This window comes from Malania oleifera, chromosome 2, assembly GCF_029873635.1.
Source record: "Malania oleifera isolate guangnan ecotype guangnan chromosome 2, ASM2987363v1, whole genome shotgun sequence".
NCBI classification, from domain to species: Eukaryota; Viridiplantae; Streptophyta; class Magnoliopsida; order Santalales; family Ximeniaceae; genus Malania; species Malania oleifera.
This window is the reverse complement of record NC_080418.1, coordinates 146,906,798-146,932,806: the sequence shown is the minus strand read 5'-3', so window position 1 is coordinate 146,932,806 and position 26,009 is coordinate 146,906,798. Positions and strand designations below refer to the sequence as shown.

Here is a 26,009-nt window from a genome sequence, read left to right as displayed (position 1 = left end):
AGAGGAAAAGGAAGTGAGTGTGGCTGACAAGGGGTTTACTACATCAATTCACCGCCTCAGAAGAAAAAAAAAAGGGGGGGGGGGGGTCACCAGTAAAAGCCGGCAGCACCAGACCCCAATCCTCCTCCTTCAAGCTCACCAAAATTTGAGCTCAGAACCCAATATTCCAATTCCATACCATCAGCACCTTAGCTAACCCCTCTCTAAGGGAACCCAACATCCCATACCATCAGCATCCTTGGCCAACCCCTCTCCAGTGGCCTCATAATAACCATACATTCCCCACGGAACACCATCTCATCTCCAAACTTCATCAACCTAAGCCCATTGATAATTCCATCATAACCTATAGTAACCACAAGGCACAAACATCATCCTCTTAAACCAACCTCAACCAAGACCAAAATCAAAATGGACCACCATCATCACAGTTCAGCTTACAACACTTTGACCTTGGTAATTGGGGCATCACAGTGGATTTGGTGGCAGCCCTGGTGGTGCCTTATCGGCATGCTGCCACAGTGAACCCATTGGGATGTTGATGATTTTGGGGCAGGCATTGTAAGAAGCCCATGAGCAATGATTTTTAATCAGATCTTGAAAAATGTGTGGCATAGACAAACATGTTCTCTTTGTCAACGGAACAGCAAACAGCAAAGCAAAAGATTTCTTTCCTTACTTCAGCCCACATTTATTTCCTTATATTTCAATTCATTATTTTGCACAGTTAGTATATATTTAGTTTACATGTATAGGGCTTGACAGATAATGGGTTACTTGTATAGGGCTAGAATCATGCTAGCCTTATTTACTTTCCATGTATAGCATTCTTGTAAAGTCTATATATAATATACAAAACTCAAGGCAAATTCATTCGGCCATTCACAAAATATTTGACATGGTATCAGAGCCAGCTGACTGCTAGGTTTTTTTTCCCTCTTCGATTTTTTTGTCTTCTCGATTCATGGCTGTTGGGGTTTTGTTTTCTCTTCTGGAATTTTTTCTCTGTTCTTTCAGTACTTTTGTGGCTGCGTGGCTGTCGGCACAGCAGGTTTCTGGGTTGCTATTTATTCCTCCAGTTTAAGTCCTTGTGATTCTCGGCAAGCAAACAACAGTTTTCTGTTGCTGTTCGTGACTTTAGGCAAGCAGGCACAGCAGGTTTCTGGTTTGCCACTTATTTCTCCAGTTTTTGTTGCTGTTTGTGACTCTCAGCAAGCAGGCAACAGCTTTTTGTTGCTGTTTCCGGCACTTATCTTTTTTGGCACAGCAGATTTTTGGTTCAAGATTTAATTTTTAGTGCAGGGAGGTTGATCTTCGTTTTTCCTTGTACCTGCATTGTTTATTTTGGGCTTCTAGATTTTCTAGTGGTCTCCTTCTTTCGGCACAGTCTGTTTTTTTGGGGCTTCTCGATTTTCTCCATTGTTTAGCATGGAGACTCCACACCTGTGTGTGCCAAGTTTACGGGCAACAATTATTCTACGTGGGCTTTTTAGTTTGAATTAAGGAAAAGATCTTTAGGGTCATATTGATGGCACAGATTGTGCACCCAATCCTGATAAATCCAAGGAGTTCGCAGCTTGTCCTTCATGGGCTTTGCTTGATGCTCAAATTATGTCTTGGCTTCTTGGCTCAATTGAGCCACATATTGTCCCAACTTGCGACCTTATTGCACCACTCAACCCATGTGGACTTATTTAAAAACAGTATAACATCAAGATAACGGTACCCATCGTTTTCAGTTAAAGCATGCAATTGCCATGTTCCAACATGACAATCGTTCCATCCAAGACTATTATACGGGGTTCCTGGCTCTTTGGAATGAATATTCTGATCTGGTTACTGCGGATGTTCCTACGGCTTCTCTTCCCATTATTCAACATCTTCACGAGACTAGTCATCGTGATCAGTTTCTTATGAAACTCCGCCCCAAGTATGAATTCGTTCCCTCATCTTTGCTAAATCGCTCTCCTGTTCCTTCTCTAAATGTTTGTTTTGGTGAGTTACTTCGTGAAGAACAACAGCTTAGTAGTCAAGTTACTCTGGCACAATCTCATGGTAGTTCCGAGTCTATCCCTGTGACTTATGCTACTCAACGACGAGGTCCGCCTGTGCATTCTAGCACTTTGCAGTGTTTTTTGCTGCAACGAATTTGGACATATCACTGCTAATTGTTCCAAGAAATTCTGCTCTTGTTGCAAGAAGGTGGTCACATTATCAAAGAATGTCGTATCCACCCGCAGAATCGTCAAGCCCAGGCATTCTCGCCTTCTGTTAGTGTACCCCCCACGATGACGTTTGTGGCTCCTGGCTCTTCTTCAGGTGACTTCTCTGTTCTTGTACCTCCTCCAATGAATTACTGCACACTCGAAATGGTGCAACAAATGCTAATTTCAGCATTATCAACAATGGGGCTCCAAAGTAACAATTATATTAATCTCTGGTATGTGGACTCGAGTGCCTTAAATCACATGACGAATAATCCCACTACCTTGTGTCATGTTCGGCCCTATGCTGGTCAATCTGTTATTCAAACTGCCAATGGCAGTTCTTTGCCAATAGCTGTTGTCGAAGATGCCTCTTCTAAGTTCACTAATGTGTTTCTTGCTCCTCAGCTTTCCACAAATCTTATTTCTGTTGGTCAATTAGTTGATAATAATTGTGCTGTTAATTTTTCTGGTAATGGTTGTGTTGTGCAGGACCAAGTAACGGGGGAGCTGATCACAAAGGGACCTAAAGTGGGGCGCTTGTTTCCACTACTTTTGCCTATTCCAGCACGTTCTCCAATTTCTTCTATTAAGTCTTTTGCTTGTAATAATGTTTCAGATCTTGGTATGGTGTGGCATCGTGGTTTAGGCCATCCCAAAACTCAAATCTTATCTTCTGTATTGAACTCTGGTTTACTTGGCAATAAAGAACGTTCTTCTTTATCTTTTAAGTGTGCCTCTTGCAAACTTGGTAAAAACAAAACTCTTCCCTTCCATTTGCATGCTAGTAGAGCTTCTCAGTGTTTTGAGCTTATCAATAGTGATGCTTGGGGACCTTCCCTGGTTAGTTCACATGAAAAATTTAAATACTATGACTTTCATTGATGATCATAACAAATTTACTAGGGTCTACTTTCTTCACTCTAAATCTGAGGTTTTTCGTACTTTCACTGAGTTTTTAGCATATGTTGACAATCAATTTTCTGCTTCTATTAAGAAATTACGCACAAATTCTGGTGGTGAATATGTGTCTACTGAGTTTCAGGCATTTTTTACTTCTAAAGGCATTATTCATCAATGTTCATGTCCTACTACTCCCCAACAGAATAGAGTAACCGAACATAAAAATCATCATCTCCTAGATGCGGTTCGTACTCTCTTGCAGGAATCCTCTGTTCCATCTGTGTTCTGGGTTGACGCTTTGAAAACTACTCCTTACTTGATTAATCATTTACCTTCTCAAGTCCTACTCATGGAATCTCCCTATTTCCATTTATTTGCTAAGCAACCTAGTTACGATAACCTCCGTGCCTTTGGTTGTGTATGTCTTGTTCATTTACCTCCTCATGAGCGACATAAATTATCTGATCAACTTGTTCGATATGCATTCTTGGGATACAATGTGTGTCAAAAGGGATTTGTTTGCCATGATCCTACATTACATTGTACACGCATTTCTAGGAATATTATTTTCTTTGAAAATCAACATTTCTTTCATGTGTCATTTGTACCCTCCTCTCCTACTGTGATTCTCCCCTCCTTTAAGGAGCAATTCTCGGATCCTCATCCAATCAGTTCTCGTTTTAAACCAGGTATTGCGTATACGCGGAGCCCCCGCCCACAGTCTCTTCCGATAGCTCATCCGATATCTGATCCTACCATGCTCCAGATTCAGTCAATTGTAGCACCTCCAGAGCCTTTGGTACGTCGCTCTTCTTGAGTGTCTGTACCCCCGAACAGGTATGGGTTTCCATCTTCAAGTTTTAGTAACTCTGTTTCAACTCTTACTGTTGCATTGTCCAATTTAGATATTCCCACTTCCTACTCACACGCTGCCAAGCATGATTGTTGGCGACAAGCTATGTAGGAAGAAATTGCTACTCTAGAGGCCAATCACACCTGGGACATTGAGCCTTGTCCTCCAACCATTGGTCCTCTGGGTTGTAAATGGGTTTACTCAGTCAAGGTCCGATCTGATGGAAGTCAATTATGAAGAGACCTTTGCTCATGTGGCTAAGATGACTACTGTTTGTACGATTCTAGCTATTGCTGCTTCCAATGAGTGGCCACTACATCAAATGGATGTCAAGAATGCTTTTCTTCATAGGGATCTTAAAGAGTGTATATATATGAAGCCACCCCCGGGCTTGTTTCCGTCTCCGACTTCACATGTGTGTAAGCTCTGTCATTCTCTTTATGGTCCCAAACAAGCTCCGAGGGCCTGATTTGATAAATTCCGCACCACTTTATTACAATATTCATTCAAGCAGAGCAAGTATGACACTTCATTGTTTCTTTGGAAATCACACATGGGTATTGTTGTTCTTTTGATTTATGTTGATGATATTGTGATTATTGGTTCCGATTCTGCTTTACTTACTCAGCTCAAGACTCATCTCTCATAGTCCTTTCATATGAAAGATCTATCTCTCACATATTTTCTTGGTCTTAAGGTGAATCGTAGTCCCTCGGGTATTTCATTCAATCAACATAAGAATGCTAGTGACTTGGTGGCCATAGCTAGCCTTCAGAAGGGTACTTCTGTTGACACTCCCATGGAATTAAATCTCAAGATTCACAAAGAGGAGGGTAATTTACTTGTTGATCCCAGTTTATACCAGAAGTTGGTAGGTAGTCTTGTCTATCTTACCATTACTAGACCAGACATTTCTTTTGCTGTACAGCAAGTCAGTCAGTTTCTTCAAACTCCTCGTCACCTTCATTTGGCTGATGTCCGTAGGATCATACGCTATGTTCAGAGCACTTCTGCCCGTGGTTTATTCTTCCATACAGGCAATTCGACTCAGCTTGCTGCTTATAGCGATGCTGATTGGGCTGCTTGTGCGGATACACGTCACTCCATCACTGGTTGGTGTGTGTTCTCAAGTGATGTATTGATCTCTTGGAAGAGTAAGACACAAGACAGAGTTTCTAAGTCATCGACGGAATCTGCATAATGGGCGATGTCTCTTGCTTGTTCTGAAATTATTTGGCTTCGAGGCTTGCTTGCTGAGCTAGATTTTTCTGAGACCGATCCTACACCTCTACATGCCGATAATATGAGTGCTATCCAAATCACAGCCAATCCCATCTATCATGAGCGCACAAAGCATATTGAAGTCGATTGTCACTTTATCCATGAAGCATTTAAAGCTTGTGTTATCACTCTTCCACACATTTCCACTGAATTACAAATTGCGAATATCTTCACCAAGGCTCTCACTCATCATCGACATTGCTTCCTAAGTAGCAAATTGATGTTTGTTGATCAACCTGCATCACTTTGAGGGGTGTTGTCAACAAAACAGCAAGCAGCAGAGCAAAAGATTTCTTTCCTTACTTCAGCCCACATTTATTACCTTATATTTCAATTCATTATTTTGTACAGTTAGTGATTACGCGTCAAAGCTGCATATTTAGGCGTTTAAAATTGTACATTCGAGATTATATTTTTAATAAAATGCCTAAGTATGTTCAATATTTTAACATTGCGCACAATTTGTAATATTTAATCTTATTTCAAATAATTTATGGCAGCAAAAATTATGAAAATTGAACCCAAGATTAGAATGTACGCAGGTCGTGAGCATGAAGAGATGTCGTGTACGTGAGCATTAAATGAGATTACGCGTCAAAGATAATTTTCGGAAGCTGAACAGTGTTCGTGGAGAGCAGTGTATGTGAGGCGGAGTCCAAATCAAGACCGTGAGCATCTAGGGTTTTCCTGGACATTTAAAGGAAAATTGTGGAAATTAAAGCCTTGCAAATCCAATGGAGTCATGTGCGTAGCTAAGTGTCACGAGCTAAGCTTGTTTAGGGCATTATGCTTTCCTGTGACCGCTTATCTCGTGTGCTTGGTTTGGGTTTCCATCATGTAAATACTAGTGTAGGGTTATTTTCCGCTAGTAGTGTCTTTGTATGTCAAATAAGGCAGTATGACTCCTTGGTCACTTTGATATTTCCTAGTGCCCGGATGATAATTACATAAAAACCTCTTTAAGGGAGGGTGAGTGTTCATCAGTCATTGTAAAACTCACTAGCAATTGTCAACGTGCTTAGCCTACTTGCCTCCCTCGCTAAGTATACCATGTCAACGGAGGATTTGTTAATAAATTACATTTGCTTCAATGTTTACTGCTTGCTTGCCACGACTTTCATGAATTGATTACCATTTCCGCTGCTATATGAATGAATGCTAATGAAAGTGCTTCGTGGATGAATGTTGGTAAACGATAGGCTGGCTAGTTAAACAAGAGTGCTTTAGCTAGTGCCGCACGGCCCTTCACAACGGTGTGAAAATAGTCAAACCGTGACATTTGGTATCAGAGCTAAGTCAGTGACACTTGGCTTCAAAGCCTAAGGTTGAATTGCTACGTGAATTCGATTGCCTTCATTGTTGGATTTGGCAAGCTTTAGTAAGTGACCATGGCACCAAACACTGCTAAGAGGATTAGCATGCTGGCAGCACAGGTTGAGACAAACACTATGGCCGCGGAGGTGGCCCAGATGAGAGAACTTGTTGATGAGGTGATGGGATCACAAAAACATCAAGCAGGTTTGATAGGCAACATGTCAAAGGACTTTCGCCACACAATTGAAACTTTGCAGTCGCAGATGGCTGATCTGGATGCAAAAGTGAAACTGATGGTTCTTGCTATGGGGAACTCCAACACTCCAAGAGTTAGCAAGACCAAGGTGCCAAAACCCAAGACGTATGGAGGTGCCCGAGATGCCAAGGAGTTAGAAAACTTCTTGTTTGATGTGGAGCAGTACTTTCGCGCTATGAAGATGGCCTCAGAACAAGCAAAGGTGGATACTGCGACCATGTACTTAGTTGGTGACGCTAAACTGTGGTGGTGTACCAAGTACAGAGAAATTGAAAATGGAAGTTGTGTAATCGATAGTTGGGCAGACTTGAAGAGAGAGCTCAAGGCCCAATTCTTTCCTGAAAATGTTGAGTATAATGCAAGGAGAAAACTGAGAGATCTCAAACATACGGGTTGATCAGGGAATATGTGAAACAATTTTCTACTTTGATGTTGGATATTCGGGATATGTCAAAGAAGGACAAGTTGTTCTATTTTCTAAAGGGGATGAAACCGTGGGCAAGAACTGAACTTCATAGGCAAAGGGCTCAAGACTTGTCAACTGCACAAGCGGCTATAGAACGCTTGACTGACTACGCTGGAGATGATACCGCTTCGTCCAAACGATTTGGCGAAGAGGGAAACAGTGGAAAGTCTTTCAAGAATGGCAAACCCAAGAGTGGGGGAGCCGACTCCAAATCATCAACTTCAAAAGAAGCTTCGTCGTCTCAAGGGTTCAACACACCCAATGGAAAGGGGAAGAATAAAATTTCGTGCTACTTGTGTGGTGGATCTCACAAAATGAGTGAGTGTCAACACAAGAAAGTACTCAATGCCTTACAAGCTTCTATTTCAGGAAAAGGGGTGGAAAGCGAGGAGGAAGAGAATCATGCCCCGAGGGTGGGTTCAATGCGGCTGGTGAGCGCATTGGAAAAGCAGGAAAAAACACCGAAAGTTACACGAGCAAAAGGGTTAATGTTTGTGGACTTGAGGATAAATGGGAAGAGTACTCGTGCTATGGTGGATACGGGGGTTACTCATAATTTTGTTTCGCAGTTGGAAACATGGAGACTCAACTTATCCTTAGAAAAGGATACAAGACGCATGAAAGCAGTTAACTTTATAGCCCAGCCTACTCTGGGAGTAGCCAAGCAAGTGGCTGTAAAGTTTAGACAGTGAGAAGGTCATGCAAATTTCACAACAGTGCCATTGGATGACTTTCCAGTCATTCTAGGAATGGAGTTCCTAAGGGGGACGAGGGCAATGCTAATGCCTTCGGCTAGTTCCCTACGTCTGATGGGAGATCACTCGTGCATGGTGCAAGTCATTGCAACGAAAGGAGACGATGGGAAGTCCCTTTCAGCTATACCACTCAATGATGGATTGGGTCAGGGTGAGCAGACACGTCTAGCCATGGTGATGGTAGACAAAGAAGTAGGCCAAGAGCTGGAGCCTACGACCATCCAAGCGGTGTTGGATGAGGATAAGGAGGTGTTGCCGAATAAGCTGCCTCACAATTTGCCTTCACGACAGACAGTAGAGGATGAGATCGAGTTGTTATCAGGTGTGAAACCACCTGCTAAAGGGCTATGTTGGATTGCGCCTCGAGAGATAGTAGAGTTGGGGGAACAACTTGATGAATTGGAAGCGGGATGTGTTCGCCTTTCCAAAATACCATTGGGAGCATTGGTGTTGTTTCAAAGGAAACATGAAGAGCATCTACGGTAGGTGTTCAACAGGCTGAGGTGAAACAATTTGGATGTGAAGAAGGAGAATTTCTCTTTCGCTCGGCGGAGCAACAAATTCTTTGGTCAAGTGGTTGAACAAGATCGTATCCAGAGGGGTATGGAGAAGGTAAGGATGATTCAAGAACGAAAGATCCCCACGACAGTGAAGGAGTTGCATTCCTTTCTTGGCCTTACTAAATACTGCAGGAAGTTCGTGGAGAGGTATTCGCGGAGAATGACTCCAATGACAGGACTACTGGGGAGGTATTATTGGCCGCACACGCAGGATGACGAGGTTGATTATACCAAAACTTGTCTCACTTGCCAACAAGACAAGGGGGAGTGGAAGAAGTATGGTACTTTCAGGGCCGCACCAAAGTATTGTTCGGCAAAAGAGACGACACAATTGTTCCTTGTGATTGTTGTGAAATATAAGGGTGTTCCCCAAGTTATTATTTGTGACCGAGATTTAATGTTCGCTGACAACTTCTTGACAGAATTTTTCAGGATATTTAGGTCACATTTTGACATCTCTTTGAATTATCACCGACAAACAGACGAACAGATGAAGAGATTCAGAGAGCTGCTAGATGAGTACTTGTGCCATTTTGTCAATGACAACCAGAAGAATGGCGTGCAACTACTTGATGTGGCTCCGTTCTGTGGCAACGCCCAAAGGCGCTCAACAACCAACAAGAGCCCTTTTGAGCTTGTTACAGGTCAACTGCCGCTGTTACCTCACACAGTGGGTGAGCCGTACAGACGAAAGAGTCCCAGGGCGTACATCTTCACCAGTGAAGGGAGATAGAATGCAGAGTTTGCCCAAGCCTATCTGGAGAAAGCTTCTGAGCAGATGAAGAAGTGGGCAGATAAAGGGAGAAGACCGCAGTTTCATGTTAGCTGCCTCAAGCTGTTCAACGCCAACGCCAACACCAATGACCTGAGCAAAAGTTAGTTCAACAGAGCAGAGTTGAAGATAGTGCAACCTGACAGACATGACATTGAAGAGATCCTTGCAGACAAAAAGTTCATATCCTCAAGGAAGAAGCGGCAGAAGTTCCTAGTGAAGTGGAAATGCCTTAATGACAAAGAAATCAGCTGGATTTCCGCGGAAGATATTCAGCCGTTCGTGGACAAATTTGAAGTGTACCTACCGCCAAAAGTCTACGATGACGTCGACCGCATAAGTGGGGGAGAATGTCACGAGCTAAGCTTGTTCAGGGCATTATGCTTGCCTGTGACCACTTATCTCATGTGCTTGGGATGGGTTTCCATCATGTAAATCCTAGTGTAGTGTTATTTTCTAGAAGTAGTGTCTTTTTATGCCAAATAAGGCAGTATGACTCCTCGGTCACTTTGATGTTTCCTAGTATCAGGATGATAATTACATAAAAACCTCTTTAAGAAAGGGTGAGTGTTCATCAGTCATTGTAAAACTCACTAGCAATTGTCAACATGCTTAGCCTACTTGCCTCCCTCGCTAAGTACACCATGTCAACGGAAGATTTGTTAATGAATTACGTTTGCTTCAATATTTACTACTTGCTTGCCACGACTTTCATGAATTGATTACTGTTTCCGCTGCTATTTGAATGAATGCTAATGAAAGTCCTTCGTGGATGAATGTTGGTAAACGATAGGTTAGCTAATTAAACAAGAGTGCTTTAACTAGCGCCGCACGGCCCTTCACAACAGTGTGAAAATAGTCAGACCGTGACACTAAGCCATGTACGTGAAGAAGCAAGGTGGCCATGCACGTGCATGAAGAAGCCATGCAATGAAGAGGAGAGTCGTGCACAAGGCTTTTAATGCAAGAGAAGGCCGAGAGATTTAAAAGTGGGTGGAAGGAGGTTCAACTAGAAACAAGAGAGTAGGTCTCTATAATTCGCAGTAGGTGTGTATGCTTCCCTAAGGCGAGAGCATTTGCTTCTTCCGACGTGGGTGCTTATAGGACTTCTGCTTCGCCAACTGCAAGATTTAGATCTCTTTATTTGTCTGTTGATATCTCTTTGGAATGAGAATTTGATTTTCAAATAGAGCCGGCAAGTGCATGCAACATACGTGGAAGCCATGGACAGTGCACGCATGCAATTGAGAGTTGGGCCTGTGCACTTGAAAGCTGGCCCATGAAGAGGAGCGCTGACACCATGCACTGGGTGTAGGGAATTAGAAGGGAATTGCAAAGGGCTGGGGAGATTTTATTTTTATTTTCTTTTGAAAAGTCAACAAAGGTAGGCTAAGTTTTTCTTTTAGGAGGGGAGGTTTTGCTTTTAGCCGCGTGCACCGCAGCAGCTTTTGGGGAAGGCAGCAGCAGGTCTCTCTCATCTCTCTGTCTCGTCTCTCTCAGCTCTCGGTTCTCTCCCAGCTCTGGCCACACAGCAGCTCCGGCCTGCCCACCACGCTGCTTTCTCTCTCCCTCACCACCAACACACCAACCCGAGCAGCTGCAACTCTCTCTCTCTCACGGCTTGATTTTTCTCTCTCATTCTCCCAACTCTCTTTCTCTTCTTGCTCTCTCTCTCTCTCTCTACCATGCTTTCATCTAATTTTTGTCTGAGTATTTTTAGTGAGGAGATTTATTTTGCTTTAAACTCATTATCATAATTACATTAATTAGTGTGTTCAAATTATTTTATTGTTGAAGACTTTTAATTAGAATTAATTTGTGTTTAAGCTTAATCTCTCATCTTTTCTCGCTCTTTCTCTCTTTAGTTGCTTTTAATAAAAATTTATTTGTTGGGAGTTTTATTTTGGATTGGTTAACTTTTATCAAGTTAAGTTTGTTTATTTTTAGAACATTGTCGGAGTTGAATCTTATTCGAGTATTCCTTTTTAGAATCTTTGTTTGCATTTAAATATTCTCTTTGGGTATTTTTATTAAAGTTAGCGTTTTTATTTAGTTAGAGTTTATTTTTATTTGGGTTTATGCTTAAAGTTAGTATTTTTATTTAGTTGAATAACTGCAAAGTTATTTCTTTCGTTATTCTGGTATTGAATCTGGCGTTTATTTAGTTATTTTCATGCATTTTAAATCTTTAGTTAGGATTTAAATTTCATTGCAAAAATCTCAAACATCCTAGGAACCGAATCTGAACTGTGTTCAGTAAACCTTTCTTTTCTTATTTTCTTTTGAAATTAAACTGCATTCCCTGAGGAGACGATCTGGCCCTTGGGCTAATTATTACACGACTGAGAACTCCTATACTTTGGATAACTTCCGAACTACTCATTTTTAGAGTGAGTTAGTTGGCATATATTTAGTTTACATGTATTGGGCTTGACAGAATATAGTTTAATTGTATAGGGCTAGAATCATGCTAGACCTTATTTACTTTCAATGTATAGCATTCTTGTAAAGTCTATATATAATATACAGAACTTAAGGTCAATTCATTCGGCCATTCACAAAATATTTGAAACTCTTGAGAAACTGCCAGAATGAGGTATATTCGGTCTTCAAAATGCCCTCATTGAGCAATGGTTTTGGCAGCGGCAGCGGTGGCAGGCGAGAGAGAATGGCAAAAAATAATCAGATCATTTTGTTAGGGGTAAAGTGTTCAAATTATATGCAATTAACACTGTTTAGCTGACATCACTGGTAAGGGAGGTCATTATAATTTTATACACCTCAAAACGAGTTCCTATAATATTGTCAAATCTCAGGGGAAGTTAGAATAGTTTATCCTTAAATGAATTTTTCATTAAAATTTAATTTTTTTAGAGCCATCGGTTGAGTAGTAATACAAGAAAGAGAGAAATAAAATTGAACTCATTCTTGAGACACCAGAGACTGGTTTGGATAAAGAATTTTGTAAATGACTTTTAGATGATAGAATTTCAAAATATAATTTGTTTTGGATGTATGTGGTTATTTGTGAATTACAAGATTACTAAAATCCCCTCTGTGGGCAACTTTCATTATCATGGGGGTCTGACAAGGATCACCACTATTGCAGTTGAAGTCCCTCCTTCCATGCACCTAAGGATTTTGGAATTGGAAGAAGAGTTCTTTTCTCTCTTTTTTCCTTTGAGAAGCAGTGATACAAGACAACAAGAGGGGAAGAGAGATGAGCGAAGCTTGGTTTCAAATTCAACTACACGCACTAAATGTTCCTCATACACAAAGTACTTTGTATATCCTATATTTAAAAGTAAAGCCAATATTTACACAACTAACCCAAAAGTACTATAATTACAATCCTCTCCTTTGGCTGCACTTTAAAAAGTGCTTCTAACCTCTATCACTTAAAATAAATATTTGAGTATAATAAGTGTTGTTCCGTATGCTAAAAAAGAGTGATTTTTAAGAATTTTTAACTACAAGTGAATTTTTCTAAGCAATCCAAGATTGTTTATGGCATTTTCTATGAGTGATACTCTCACAGCACAAGGCAAAATTTTGGACCAACATTGTAAAATTTTGAGAAAATCATCTTTCAATAATGAATTATTACTAGGAAGTTTTAATAATTTATGAATTACACTTTAATAAATTCTATAACTCAATTTAATAGATACATATTTTTGAAAATAACAATTAATTGTGAACATATTTATAATTTTAATATATTTTATAATTTAGTTTACTTTTTCACATATTAAAACATATAACTATCTCAGAATTAAACTTATGAGTCATAGGATGAAACTGTGGGAAAATGGTAATTGAACAAAGAAAACGAATAGAAATAAGGGTCTAAAGAGAATCAATTTGGTTTTATGCTTGGGAGATTGACAACAAAAGCTATTCATCCACTAAGAAGATTAATGGAGAAGTTCAAGGAAAAGAAGAGAGACTTGCTTATGGTTTTTATCTACTTAGAGAAAGCATATGATAGAGTACCAAGGGAAATTTTATGGTGGGTTTTAGACGTGGAAAAAAAAAGAGGAGCATGTAGCAAATATTCTAATGCTATTAAGAATATGTATGATAAGAGTAACAACTAGGGTCAGGACTGCAAGAGGAGAGTCTAAAGAATTTTCGACCACAATAGGTGTACATCAAGGTTCTATTTTGAGCCCCTATCTGTTTGCTTTAGTGATTGATGAACTAGGAATATCCAAAACGAGATTCCATGATGTATGCTGTTTGTTGATGATATTGTCTTGACAGATGAAAGTAAGATGGGGTAGAATCTAAGTTAGAAGTTAGAACTATGGAGAACAGCTTTAGAATCTAGAGTTTTTAGGATAATTACAAATAAGACAAAATATACGAAATGTAATTTCAGCCATGAAGGAGGATATCAAAGATAAGCCTAGATTCGATAATCAAGAAATTGACAGCACTAGTACATTTCAATATCTTGGATCTTTTATGCAAGCGGAAGGAGAATTTAAAGAGGATGTAGTACATAGAATTAAAATAGGTTGGGTAAAATAGAGAAGTGCTTCCGGTGTGCTGTGAGCATGGTTTCAAATAGCAGTCGTTACACTGCTTCTGGTGTGCTGTGACTCTGTGAGATCGTAGAAAGGTTCTACATGAATCAGAATGTTGGGCAACAAAGAAACAACATATTCAAAAAATAGAAGTGGTCGAAATGCACATGCTAAGGTGGAAGAGCGGTATAACATCAAATGATAAATTAAGGAACGAACACATTTGCAATAAGTTAAGCATTACACCAATGGAAGATACGATATGGGAGAGGTGCCTTAGATGGTTTGGGCATTTGAAATACAGGCTAGGTAGTGCACTAATGAGGAGCAAGTTATTTATTGTTAATGGTACTAGAAGAGGAAAGGATATACCTAAAATAAGTTGGAATAAGGTGGTGAGAAAGGATATATTAGCTCTTAAGTTAGTTGAAGAAAATGCCCTCAAGCGCGTGAATTGGCGGACAAGGATTCATATAGCCGACACCACATAGTGGAACTTCAGACGACTTGTTGTTGTTGTGTATAGCATCGGTGCCCCTTCTTTTGTTTGTTAAGTAGATTAAGGAGTGCATTTCTACCACTTACTATTTCTTAGCCATTAATCAGTTAATGGTTTTTTAAGGGTATGAAAGGAATTAGAAAAAGAGATCCTATATCTTCTTACATTTTTACCCTAGTAATGGAAGTTTTAACAAGGCTTTTGAAGCATGCTGCCACTAATGGATTCTTTTCTTATCATCACAGATGCAGTAAATTGGCCCTTACAAATCTACGTTTTGCTGATGACTTACTCATTCTTGCTAATGGTGATACTAACACTACAAAGTGATACTCTCTCTATTTTCTATGGGCTCTCGGGGCTTCAATGCAACCCAGTAAAGTCTGAGCTTTTTTGTTCTGGCATTCCTGATCATATGGTCGATGATCTCAAATACCCTTGCGGTTAAAGTGGGCACTCTTCCTCTTAAACATCTGGGCCTTCCATTAGTAACAAAGAGAGTCAGTAAGCTGTTCTTGTTGAGAGAATAACTACTAGAATCTATTCAGGGACTCAAAATTTCTTTCTTATGCTGGAAGATTACAACTGATTAAATCTATTCTGCTTGGTATTCGAAGCTGTTGGTGGTCTTCCATCCTTCCTCCCTAACTCTGTGGTGCACATGCTTGAAAGGAAGCTAAAAGCTTATCTTTGGCGTGAGATTGATTGGAATAAACTGACTTGTAAAGTTTAATGGGCTGAGATCTGTTGACCTCTGGAAGGAGGAGGCCTTGATCTAGAACTTCTAGCTGAGTGGAGCACAGCTCTGAAGCTGTTATGGTTTATATGTTTCACAAAGAATTTTTTGTGGGTAGTCTGAATTCACTCACACAAGTTAAAAGGAAGAAATATAAGGCAATAAATCCTTCCTTGAACACAACATGGATGAAAATCTTAGATCAAAAAACCTAGGCTTACTGTACATCAAGCTGACAATGAGAATGGAAAAACCTGCCTCTTTTTATGACAACTGGCTGGATGTTTCCCCTTTGAAGCTAAATTTTAATCCTCATCTCCACAATGAGCTGGGGATATCTATGAAGGCTATAGTGGCTGATCTTTGCGTCAACGGCAGATGGAATTGGCCAGAAGACTCTTTGTTGTTGCTAGTAACTTGAAATCTAAGCTGAACTTTTCTCTAAATGCAGAAAAGGAAGACACTTCTATATGGCTTCTAAACTCTGGAATTTATACACCTAAATCAGCTTGGAAGCATCGAAGGACAAAAATAATCCAGTCAGTTGGTAAAACGCTATCTGGTTCAAAAACAACATACCACAACATGCTTTCATCACTAGGTTGGCAGTTTTAAATAGGCTCCCCACACTGGATAAACTCTTCTCATGGGGCAAAGCTGAAAGTTTTTCATGTATCGTCAGTCACCACGCTCATGTAGATAGAGACCATCTTCCCTTTTATTGTGCAACCTCAAAAGGGATCTATGAAGCCTCTTGTGCAGCTCTAAAAGAACAAAGAAGTTTCAGTTTTTGGACTGAGGAGCTCAGGTGGATTTCAGCTCTTTGAAGAGGCAAGGATGGGGACATCAGCAGGCTGATCAAGGCTACATCTATATACTTTGTCCAAAGAGCAAGGAATTCTGTCTTGTATGCTCAAAATACTCTAAAATTGAAATCCTGATGAGATAACCTGGAAAATATTAAGCTTAGGTTGAGTTGAGCCCATATATTTTGCTAGGTTTGGGTGCTGCTTACTGCTGTTTTAGGCGTCAGTTTCCCCTAACTTTGTAAGCTGTATTCCCTGTGCTAAATTGCTAATAAGGTGCTTCTACCTTGTCTGCCAAAAAAAATTTTATCTATAAAAATTGCAATATATTAATTTTGTATATAATCTTATATAAATATATGAAAAATATATTAATAAAATTAAATATACAATTTTAATATATCTTGAATTTCAATTGTTACTTTAGTAACAATAGAGTATAATTAAAAAATAATGTTAATATACTATTATAACTAAAAATTATAATTTTAATATGTAACTGAATTTTATATATATAACATATTTATTAAGTTAAAAATTGCACATTTTTAATAATATAAAATTTAACATATGAATAAGATATTATTACAACTAAAATTATAATTTATTTATTAAGCGCCTCTTGGTCACAGATTTGAGTCCAAGGAAACAGCCTCTCTGCATAAAAGCAGAGCTTAGGCTGCAAGTCTGCGACACTCCCCCTACCCTCGCAAAGTGGGGAGCCTTGTGGCCCAAGGACGCTCTTTTTTTATAATTAAAATTACAATTAAAACATTCAATTTAATATACCATTATAACTAAAAAATCTATTTTAAAAAGATATAATCAAATTACAGAGATAGTATACTTATTAAATATTAATGATTATAACTATTTTAAATTTTTAATATCATTTATATTTTTTAATCAACTTAATAATATTATTATGAACCATTATAACTAAAAATTATATTTTAAAAAATATATAATCAAATTTCAGAGAGAATATATTTATTAATTATTAATGATTATAATTATTTTAAATTTTTAATACAATTAATATTTTTTAATCAACTTAAAAATATTATTATGAATAAATTTATAATTTCAAATAATTTTCACTTAATTGTAATCTCTTATCATTATAATTTATTTATTTTATGCGTGCATGATACTACCACACGATTGATGAAAAGATGAAATAAATGTAAATTTATTCAAAATTCTCTATTAAATATAGATGTGAGTAGCTATACAACTAATTTTAGAAATACTTATAATCTGTATGTATTTACTGATATAACCCAACAGTACTTGTGAATTTCAGAATTTATCTAATTTAGTACTTATCATCAACAGCTTGTCAAATTTAGCACTTTTTCCAATTCAGAAATTTTCCAAATTAAATTAAACTCTTAATTTCCTAAGCCTGCACCTAAAGTATGTGTGTCTAATACGCAGCATAAGAGGTAGTCCTCCAAGATATTAAATCCCAAGATGATTTCCCAAAGTCTACCCAAACACATGGATTTGGTTGAAGGAATTTTAGAAACCCCAAGTGTTAATAATATATCACCTTCAAATCCCTCATCCAAATGTGCTCTCAGTCGCTCCAATTTTTTTTTGTTAAAAATGGGATCAATGACAGCAGCAATAAGTTATACAAAGGTCAGTGCAAAGGCCCTAATTCTAGTGCCCAAATTATTATGTGCAAACATCAAAAAGAAATTTTTATTACCATTAAAACAAGTAAATGAAATCACATTAGCATCAACATAACAGCACAATTTTTATATACAATAAAAAACAAAACTCCTTGGAAGGACAGCATAAACAAAAAAAATGCATCAAGTCAGCTACTATGTGTTTCCATTTTGCAGAAAAACCTCAAAGTGGCACCATCTAATAATATTTCATCCATATCCCAATTCCATTCAAATATTTCTTCATGGATTTATATATTACCTTGGATAAACTTATGTAAAATTTTGCACAGAAATAATTAAGGAAAAATACATTGTATAACATTATTGAGCAACAGTAGTTTACCTCTTTTAGGTTGACCCATTCCCATGTTTCATTTTCTGTGTTAATATCATAAACAAGAGCATGACGACCCTGGCATATTTATCAAATAGGAAAAATTTAGTAAAGATTCATTAAATGCTGACTAGACTCTTAACCAACCTTCAAATATACCTCTTTGTAGTCTGTTATCACAGCCTCATAGAAGTTGTTGTCTTCGGGCCATCGTGTCCAAACTTTTCTTCCAACTAAGGGATCAAAATTTGCTGCTTCAGTAGGTTCATTTCCCACAAATGGACCCGAAGATCCTCGATTGGCTATTTGAGCCCTTCCAGTGAGACCTGTAGAAGGGTACTGCGTGGACTTCATTGAAGATGCAGCAGACAATGTCTGATTCAGTTAACCAAAAAACGATGATGAATAGAACGAGCACAAAGCAATTTATCATCTTCACCAAGCAATAATGTCCAACGAAAAATAATTCAACTTACTGATTTTGGCTTCTTCCCTCTTGCTCCGGGAGCAGGGCCTTGTTTAAAGGCTGATGAAGATGGCTGCAAGTTTTGCTGCAGTGCTGGAGGCGCCGCACTTAAGGACAAAGAAGCCACAGAGTGAGATGTTCTCTGTTTCTTGCGCGATGCTGAAACAGTTGGACTAGGTACAGGGTCATGAACAGGCTGATTACCACTAAGCATGCCAGGTTGGAGACCACCTGCCTTTCTCCACTCCCTAACGGCATTATTGAGCTTAATTCCATTAAAATGTTAACAAATGAAAAGTCATAGCAGATGAATAATTCTCAACGTAGTATGTCATCTAATTACTGACCTTATCCTCCGTATAATGTCATCAGCATTAACCCTGGAAAGCAGTTCTCTGTGTTCTTCATCTGATACTCTAAGCTCTCTTCTAAGCTCTGTAATTAAACTTTCTTTCTCCTAACATATACAATTGAGAAGTGCCTTTTAGTCTACCTCAACAATAGATCAAATACTAAAAGAAAATAGGAAACCACACACACACACACATGGATGACAATATATACCCATGAAATGGCATCTGATTGAGCTTTAAAAGCACGCAGGACTGAGCTGTATGCATCCTGCTCAATGTTGTGGATCTGGGTCTCCATGTCATTTTGCACCCTGAGGAATGGGGCAGAACCAGCAACTCCAGATCGTCCATTTCCTGCAGCACGACCACCTCTTTGAAATCTATTTTGATGTGTGGGTGGAAGATCATCATCCGTTCCTGCAGTAATTTCAACTCCGAGGGAAAAAAAATCAACACAAATGCACTGCAGAAATATGAAAACCAAAGGATAAGTTGAAATTGGCATTTTGGAATGAGGGCAAAAAAAAAATCCCTTTCCAAGTGCATTCAAGGAAAAAAAATCATCCATTGGTTTTGTTTAACAATGCAGAGGCAAAGTATTGGCATTAAAATATTAGCAAGGCCATCCTCTGGCATTTAACATTAAAATAGAACAACAAAAACCAAGCCTTATGTTCCACTCCTTTGATGAAATTACATGAATTCTTCTGCGCCATTTGCACAATCTAGAGATTCTAGACAAATATGCTCAAATATTTGAAGTATCGACAAATTTTTATTTACTATTTTGGTTGAAGTTGCTGTAGATCTAACCCTCTCCCACCTACAATCTCTTTCATTAATTTGATCACTTTTTTCTCACTCAAGCACTATTTGATGTTGCAGGTGCTCATACCATCCTAGACCACACTTCCCTGACCTTACCCTTTAGTGCTACAAATCTAACTTACTACTAGCAATTTTATTCCTTACTTTGTCTTTAGATTTATGCCATTCATCCATCTAAAAATGCATATTATAGTTCTTCCATTCTTGCTAGCAAGTTTTCGGGGTTGTGGGAAAAGTAGAAGAGAAAGCTTTACGGATTTGAGCAGTGTAGGCCATTTACTGCACTCTATGGCTCAAGAAACGCGAGAATTTTCAAGAATGAGATGACTTATCCTTTTTTCTTTGGGATAGAATTATATTTCTTGCTTCTTTCTGCACACTCCTTTGGGAATTTTTGGAGAATATCACAATCCAATCTTCAAAAGGATTGGAAAGCAGCATCAACATAATTAGTTGATTTGGGATAGAATTATTTTTCTTGCTCTTGCACACTCTTTGTACTTTTTTTAGTCATGAATGGAATTTTTATCTAAAAATAATAATAATAATCCCAGCGCACTGTTTCATGGTCGCCCATTACTCTAATCCATATAACACAGCTAGCGACATCAGACATGCCACCCTACATAGCTTTCTTTCCAATTTTAAAGGTATTCTAAAATCACACAAGAAGGACTTCTCCATTTTACCTTACGTGCTTTAACTCTATGAATCACATTTCCTAACTCCCCCTCCAACTAGTATAATAGATCCAAGATACCAAAACGTATTACAATTGGAAACTTCTTAGGCATCAAATTTAATATTTTCTCCATTATTCCTCTTAGAATTACTAAATTGCATTTCACATATTATATCTTACTACTACATATCTTAAATCCTCTAGATTCTAAAGATTCTCTTCATAATTCCAAGTTCTAGTCAACCTTTGGTTTCATTTATCAAGACAATGTCATCAACAAACAATAAAACTTCATTTTGAATATGCCAATTAAGTTCATCCATAGCTAAAAGGGAAATTTCATTGTATCTTCCCCTCATTCAATAAATTCGTTAATTTCTCTCTCATTCAAATTTATCACAAAGTGAAACTCCCAAGACTGCAGACCCTCATGGATTAAAAGAAAAACACAAATTGGAGTATTATGAAAAGTTGGAAGACAAGAAATTGCTCGAGCCAAAGGAACCTCCCCAACCCAATGATCTTCCCAGAAAATGAATTCTCCCCATTACCAACCTTACACCAAACATGATGGGGGGAAAATATTGTGTAAATTCACCTAAACTCTCTTATGTAGGACAGGGAAGGGTGGCCTGGTCCTATGGTTCAACCTTCACAAGAACATACACTCAATACATTTTAAAATAAGAACTTAATTATCTAAACATAAACACAATAAACCAGAGGACATTTCACATGTTTTGGGATTTTGAAAGGGTGTAAAATGCTTTTCTAAAATAAGTCCCAAGAGTTCTTTCACAAAGAAATCAAGTTATATGCAACAAGGATGTTATTTCAATATTTCAAGAAATAAGTTCTCTGTTTAGCACAGCAGTATTCCACAATTGATTTAGACTAGCAAACAGTACTATTGAAAGTCTAAGGATTCATATATGTTATTCGAGTTTTGGAATTCATAATTTCAAGCAAAGGGTTTATCAAATATGTAAGTGCAGAATTTAAAACTAAGGTTTAGTAATAGCGAGGGTTGTAAGATATAACAGGGGTTCAAACAGAAACTAAAGTTACCATGAGAATCTATGGATGCTTGACGTTATTCAACACAAGTCTTATACCACGCCAAAAAATTCCTTGGAACAAGCTTTGAAGCACCGAGACGAACGCAGCAATGTAATGGAGGGGAAGTGGCCGTGTGGGAGGGGGGGTATTTTGGTGTGGCCGTGTGGATGCGTTGGAGGATAGTTAGAACTCGTCTGAAGTTCTTCGTGCACACTTTGAAATATGGATATGTATGCAGCAAATGAAATAATGGATCGGTGGCCTTGGGGTGTAACTTGGTGATGGCCGTGTGGATGATACAGGGAAGTTGTGAAGGTGGGATAGGGATGGAGTCGCTGGATAGAATAGTGGTCTTCCACCACCTGATCTCCGAGGAGAACAACGTAGCCTCTCACTACACAATCACAAGGATTGGACAAAACTTAACAAGCTTCAACAAAGGAATTTTCTTTCAATATCAATACTTTTCTCTCTACATAGTTCTTACAATGAAGGGGTATATATATAGCTAGCATGGGGGGACAAAGCATTAATAAGCTTAGCTAGCATGGGGGGACAAAAACATTAAACAACTAACAATTCCCACACAAGCATGGGAGACACAAATAATAAAGACACCAACTTACTAGACACATTAATTACTCTTACAAGTTACTAACAAAATAAATGCTCCAACTTTCTAGACATAATAAATACTAACACAACTTACAACACACACAACTTACTAAGACATGCACATGCAAGCAAGCAAGTTGTTTTGCAAGATTACAAATTAAATATAAAACAAAAGTAAAAGGGAGGCCCAATTCGTGTGGGACCTAATGGAGCAATGTGTGGGGGCCCACAAGACCGTGTGGGGCCCACATAGGTCTTGAAATCGAACTTGCTTCAGCATCTCTACTCAGATCTTTCTCACACTAAAAAATCTTCAAGCATCTACAAAATAATTATGAGCTAATATGGACATCTGAGGGTCGTCCATGTGTCAGCATATCATCAAAGGAAATGTGGACATCTGGAGGTCGTCCACGTGTCACAATGTCTAAAAATGACATAGGTAGGGCATGCTGATCCCCATCAATCTCGTTTTTTATATTTAGAGAGAACTAGCTCCAATATTCCAAAGAGTGTGTCTACATAAACATCTATTGCCTTGAACTCCAAGATCATCCCCCTCCCACCCCCAACCCAAAAAAAAAAAAAATTATTTTCAACCATGCCTGTCGAGAGGAAGCAGAAGCACCAATGACGTTTCTTACCTAAGACCATCCTAATTATTACAATTTTATAACCTGCTAAACTATCTTTGAGGTCTTTGTCTACGATGAGCCTACTCCAATTTTTTGTTTTTCTTTCCTAGTGAACGCAAGTTTATATCCTACATTTTCAATCCTCTAGATTTTCTCCCTATCTATCGTGTTTCTTGGAGGCAAAATTATGTCAATGTTTTATTTATAATCATTGTGTTAACTATATCCATACTTATATAAGCTTCCTATGACCTAAGTTGCTTACCTAAGTACCTAACCCTAATCTCCCAAATTAGATTCTTTACCATCTCACGCCTAGAATGATGGAAATAAAACCCAAAAAAAAAAATTAGATAATAAAAATAAAATAATAAAGCATCTAAAATCCTACAAATTAACACAAAGGTAGGAGTAGTGCCAGCTCCAACAGAAATTTTATATTTAAAATTATAGTTTTAAATTTTTATTAATTAAAAATATAAATATGACTAGATATTTTATAAAAAAAATACTCTTAAATGTAATTGAATTACTAACTTTTGTATTCACGTGTACTAAATTTCCTTCTCAATGCCATGAAGACATTTTAAGAATTTGTGGATTCAACACCTAAACTTTGGGGGAAAAAAAAAGTGAAGAAAAACAAATGGGTATACTACACAAGAATATAAGTATCATAAACAAAACTAAAACAATTCACTAAAATAGAAATTACATACATGTGTGGAACAAACATATTATTAAAATATAGTCTAATCTCAATGTTTGAGCCACTCAAACCAAATATTTTTGGAGAAAAAGAGAAGGATAAACATTTTACCAAAAAATTATTTTTAAAAGTGAGTTGATTACTTATCTACCTTATTGAAATTTATTGCAATGCCATTATAACAAGTTCTAAAAGAGTTTACTCGAGTGTTAAGGCCTACATGAATACCACACATATTAATGGTAGGAGGTTTTAGATTTAAAACTTAAGGTGGAGCAGAGAGACTAGGGATGAATTTAAAAAGGAGGATTTGTTTCTTCCGTTGTGATGCTCAATTTCAATAGACTTTAAATCGATTAATAAAAATTAAAGGATGGCAAAAAGACACACACAGTGCACAGATTCCCATAATATCATGGGTCTAAGGAGGGCATGGAAAGACTATTTCTTCAAGTTTGGACAGCTATAGTGAAATATTAATCGAAAGCGCCCCCCCCCCTCGCTTTAATGCAGTTGATTCACCACTGCCGTCTTCCTTAAAGTGGTTTTTATGATAAAAAAGAATGGATGGAGGCCCAACAATAGAAGTTCTGCAGATCTAAAAAACACAAGAAAATGATGGTAAAAATCACTCAATGAGAATGAACTAACTCTATGAATAAATTGCAAGAATAGCAGGGGGAAATTTTACAAGACAACACCTTAAAAAAGAACATCTCACAATATTTGGAAGAGAATATTTCAAGGGTTCCATAGAATAGCCTTGGCATGACCACACTACTCAAGCCAAGTAAATAATGATCTTGTTTCAAGTTCGATTCTTAGCCTCTCGCTGTCTCACATTAAAGATAGACTTCCAACCTTTCAACCAAATTCTTATTTTCTTCTCAATCACCATAAGAACTTCAACGACAATCAAGTAAATAATAAGAATTTACTATAAAGACAAATAATTCCGCAAGCAGGTCAAACTCTTCACCCTCTCCCTATCTAAGTTTAAAATCCACATTTTTCTCGTGTATACAGAGGAACAAGATGCAGCCCTTTTCTATTGGCACTCTTTACAGTTGCCTATTGAAAAGATTCAGTCCTAGTTTAGCTGGTGGTAATTTCTTCACTGATACAACAAATTAACTTTATCGCAGGCTTTCTCAGAAAGAGGAAAAATTTTGTAAGAAAAAGAAAACACTGCAACGCGCGTCTATTGACTTGCAATCGCCGAACTGATATCAAAACCCTGAATTATTTTTTTTCAAACCCCGCTTACTACACCAACCAACAATTCTCACTCCACATTGCAGGTAACAAATCTACAACTCGGTACCTGTATCTTTACAAAAATTCAGTCAACTTAAAACATAAATCCACCACTTTAAACGCTCAGAAAACCCTGAAAACCACAAAGAAGAAAGATCCAGATACGCGAGTACAAGCAAAAAAAACTTACCGCTACTATCAGATAGACCATAGTCCATGGAACGCATTTTTTAGCCCAAATCAAAACCAAAGCCCTAGAAACCGAGTCGACCGAGTCTGAAGCTGCCAAAAGACCTTCCGGAGCACGAGCAGAGCCGACTAGGAACGAGTTATCAGTGCAAAGTTGTTCAAGTTTCGGGCAAGAATTGGATCTAGAATGCTAGGAAGGGTGGCATGAGAGCTGAATTTCGGATCGAAACAAGAGATTACCGAAAGAGTTCAAGGAGTTTGATTGGAGAGAGAGAGAGAGAGAGAGAGAGAGCAGTCGGCCCCCGGGGGGGAACGCGGACTTGAAATTTTTTCGGTATTTTGGTGAATAATTGGTTTTGAGTTCCGAGGCGGCTATTGGCTGAGAAGTGGGAGTAAACTCTCTTTAATTTTTGCTTTCTTCCTCCTCTCGCTGTCTTCCTTTCATCCATAAGCCAATAAACAAAATACCAATTTTTTTTATTTAGATTTGACAAAAAAGCATGTTAATCTTTTCAAAATTTTAAAAATTTCATTAAGTAATAAGTATCTGACTTTTTAAACAGAAATTTTCTTTTTATCAAATATTTAGAGTTGTTTACATCTATTATTACACTTAAGATGTACTTAAAATTTTTGAATACTGGCCCTTCTAAAAAAAGTTTATTAATAAAATTTTAAGAAAAGTCTACATTTTTTTATCAAATTTCATAAGAGATCATTATTTTTACCATAAACTCTATAGTCTTTATTTTATGAGATTTAAAATATCCTTCGACATTATAAATTTTAGAAATCTTGGTTTTTAAAATATAAAATAATCACAAAATAAAATTATTACATTTTATTTAAAAGCATCCTATTCGAGCATGACATCTTCATATTCGAGGAATCCTTTTATAAGTAGAACACTAAAACATCAATGCAGTAAAACATGACCGTGCTTGAATAGGAACCTTCGTCAATCATGAGCCAACAGACAACGGCACTTTCGCCAACGTGGGCGAGTGGCTGTCGTCCAGGCATTTCACATCACCATTGAAAGTGCTTTGTCTCGCCTATCAATTATTTAAAATATATATATCTTCAAATGCAGAAAAGTGATGAATTATAAAATATACGTACATGTGTGTGTGTGTGTGTGTGTATTGTCCATAACATCTGGCACAAATTTCCAAGTATAAAATAAATTGTCAAAAAATACCGGAATAAGTTGAAAAATATAATATCAAAGAATAATAATTAAGATGAGAGAGATGATGA

General features: G+C 37.8%; 1 protein-coding gene across 10 annotated transcripts in view; it reads right to left on the bottom strand.

The window, feature by feature from the left end:
* The window catches only part of LOC131148511 (protein EMSY-LIKE 3), a 29,230-nt gene extending 4,064 nt beyond the window's left edge, over positions 1–25,166 (bottom strand). For 4 of the 10 annotated variants that reach the window (XM_058098237.1, XM_058098238.1, XM_058098239.1 and 1 more), the window contains exons 1-6: positions 24,751–25,132; positions 18,987–19,192; positions 18,770–18,879; positions 18,433–18,670; positions 18,116–18,304; positions 17,966–18,034 (exon numbers count right to left, since the gene is read on the bottom strand). In XM_058098237.1, coding sequence (XP_057954220.1) covers positions 17,966–18,034; positions 18,116–18,304; positions 18,433–18,670; positions 18,770–18,879; positions 18,987–19,192; positions 24,751–24,787 — 849 coding nt within the window. In that variant the 5' untranslated portion in view covers positions 24,788–25,132. Of the gene's footprint in view, positions 1–17,965; positions 18,035–18,115; positions 18,332–18,432; positions 18,671–18,769; positions 18,880–18,986; positions 19,193–24,750 lie in introns of all 10 variants that reach the window. The other 6 variants (XM_058098232.1, XM_058098234.1, XM_058098235.1 and 3 more) reach the window with 4 other exon arrangements.
* Positions 25,167–26,009: the final 843 nt, after the last annotated feature.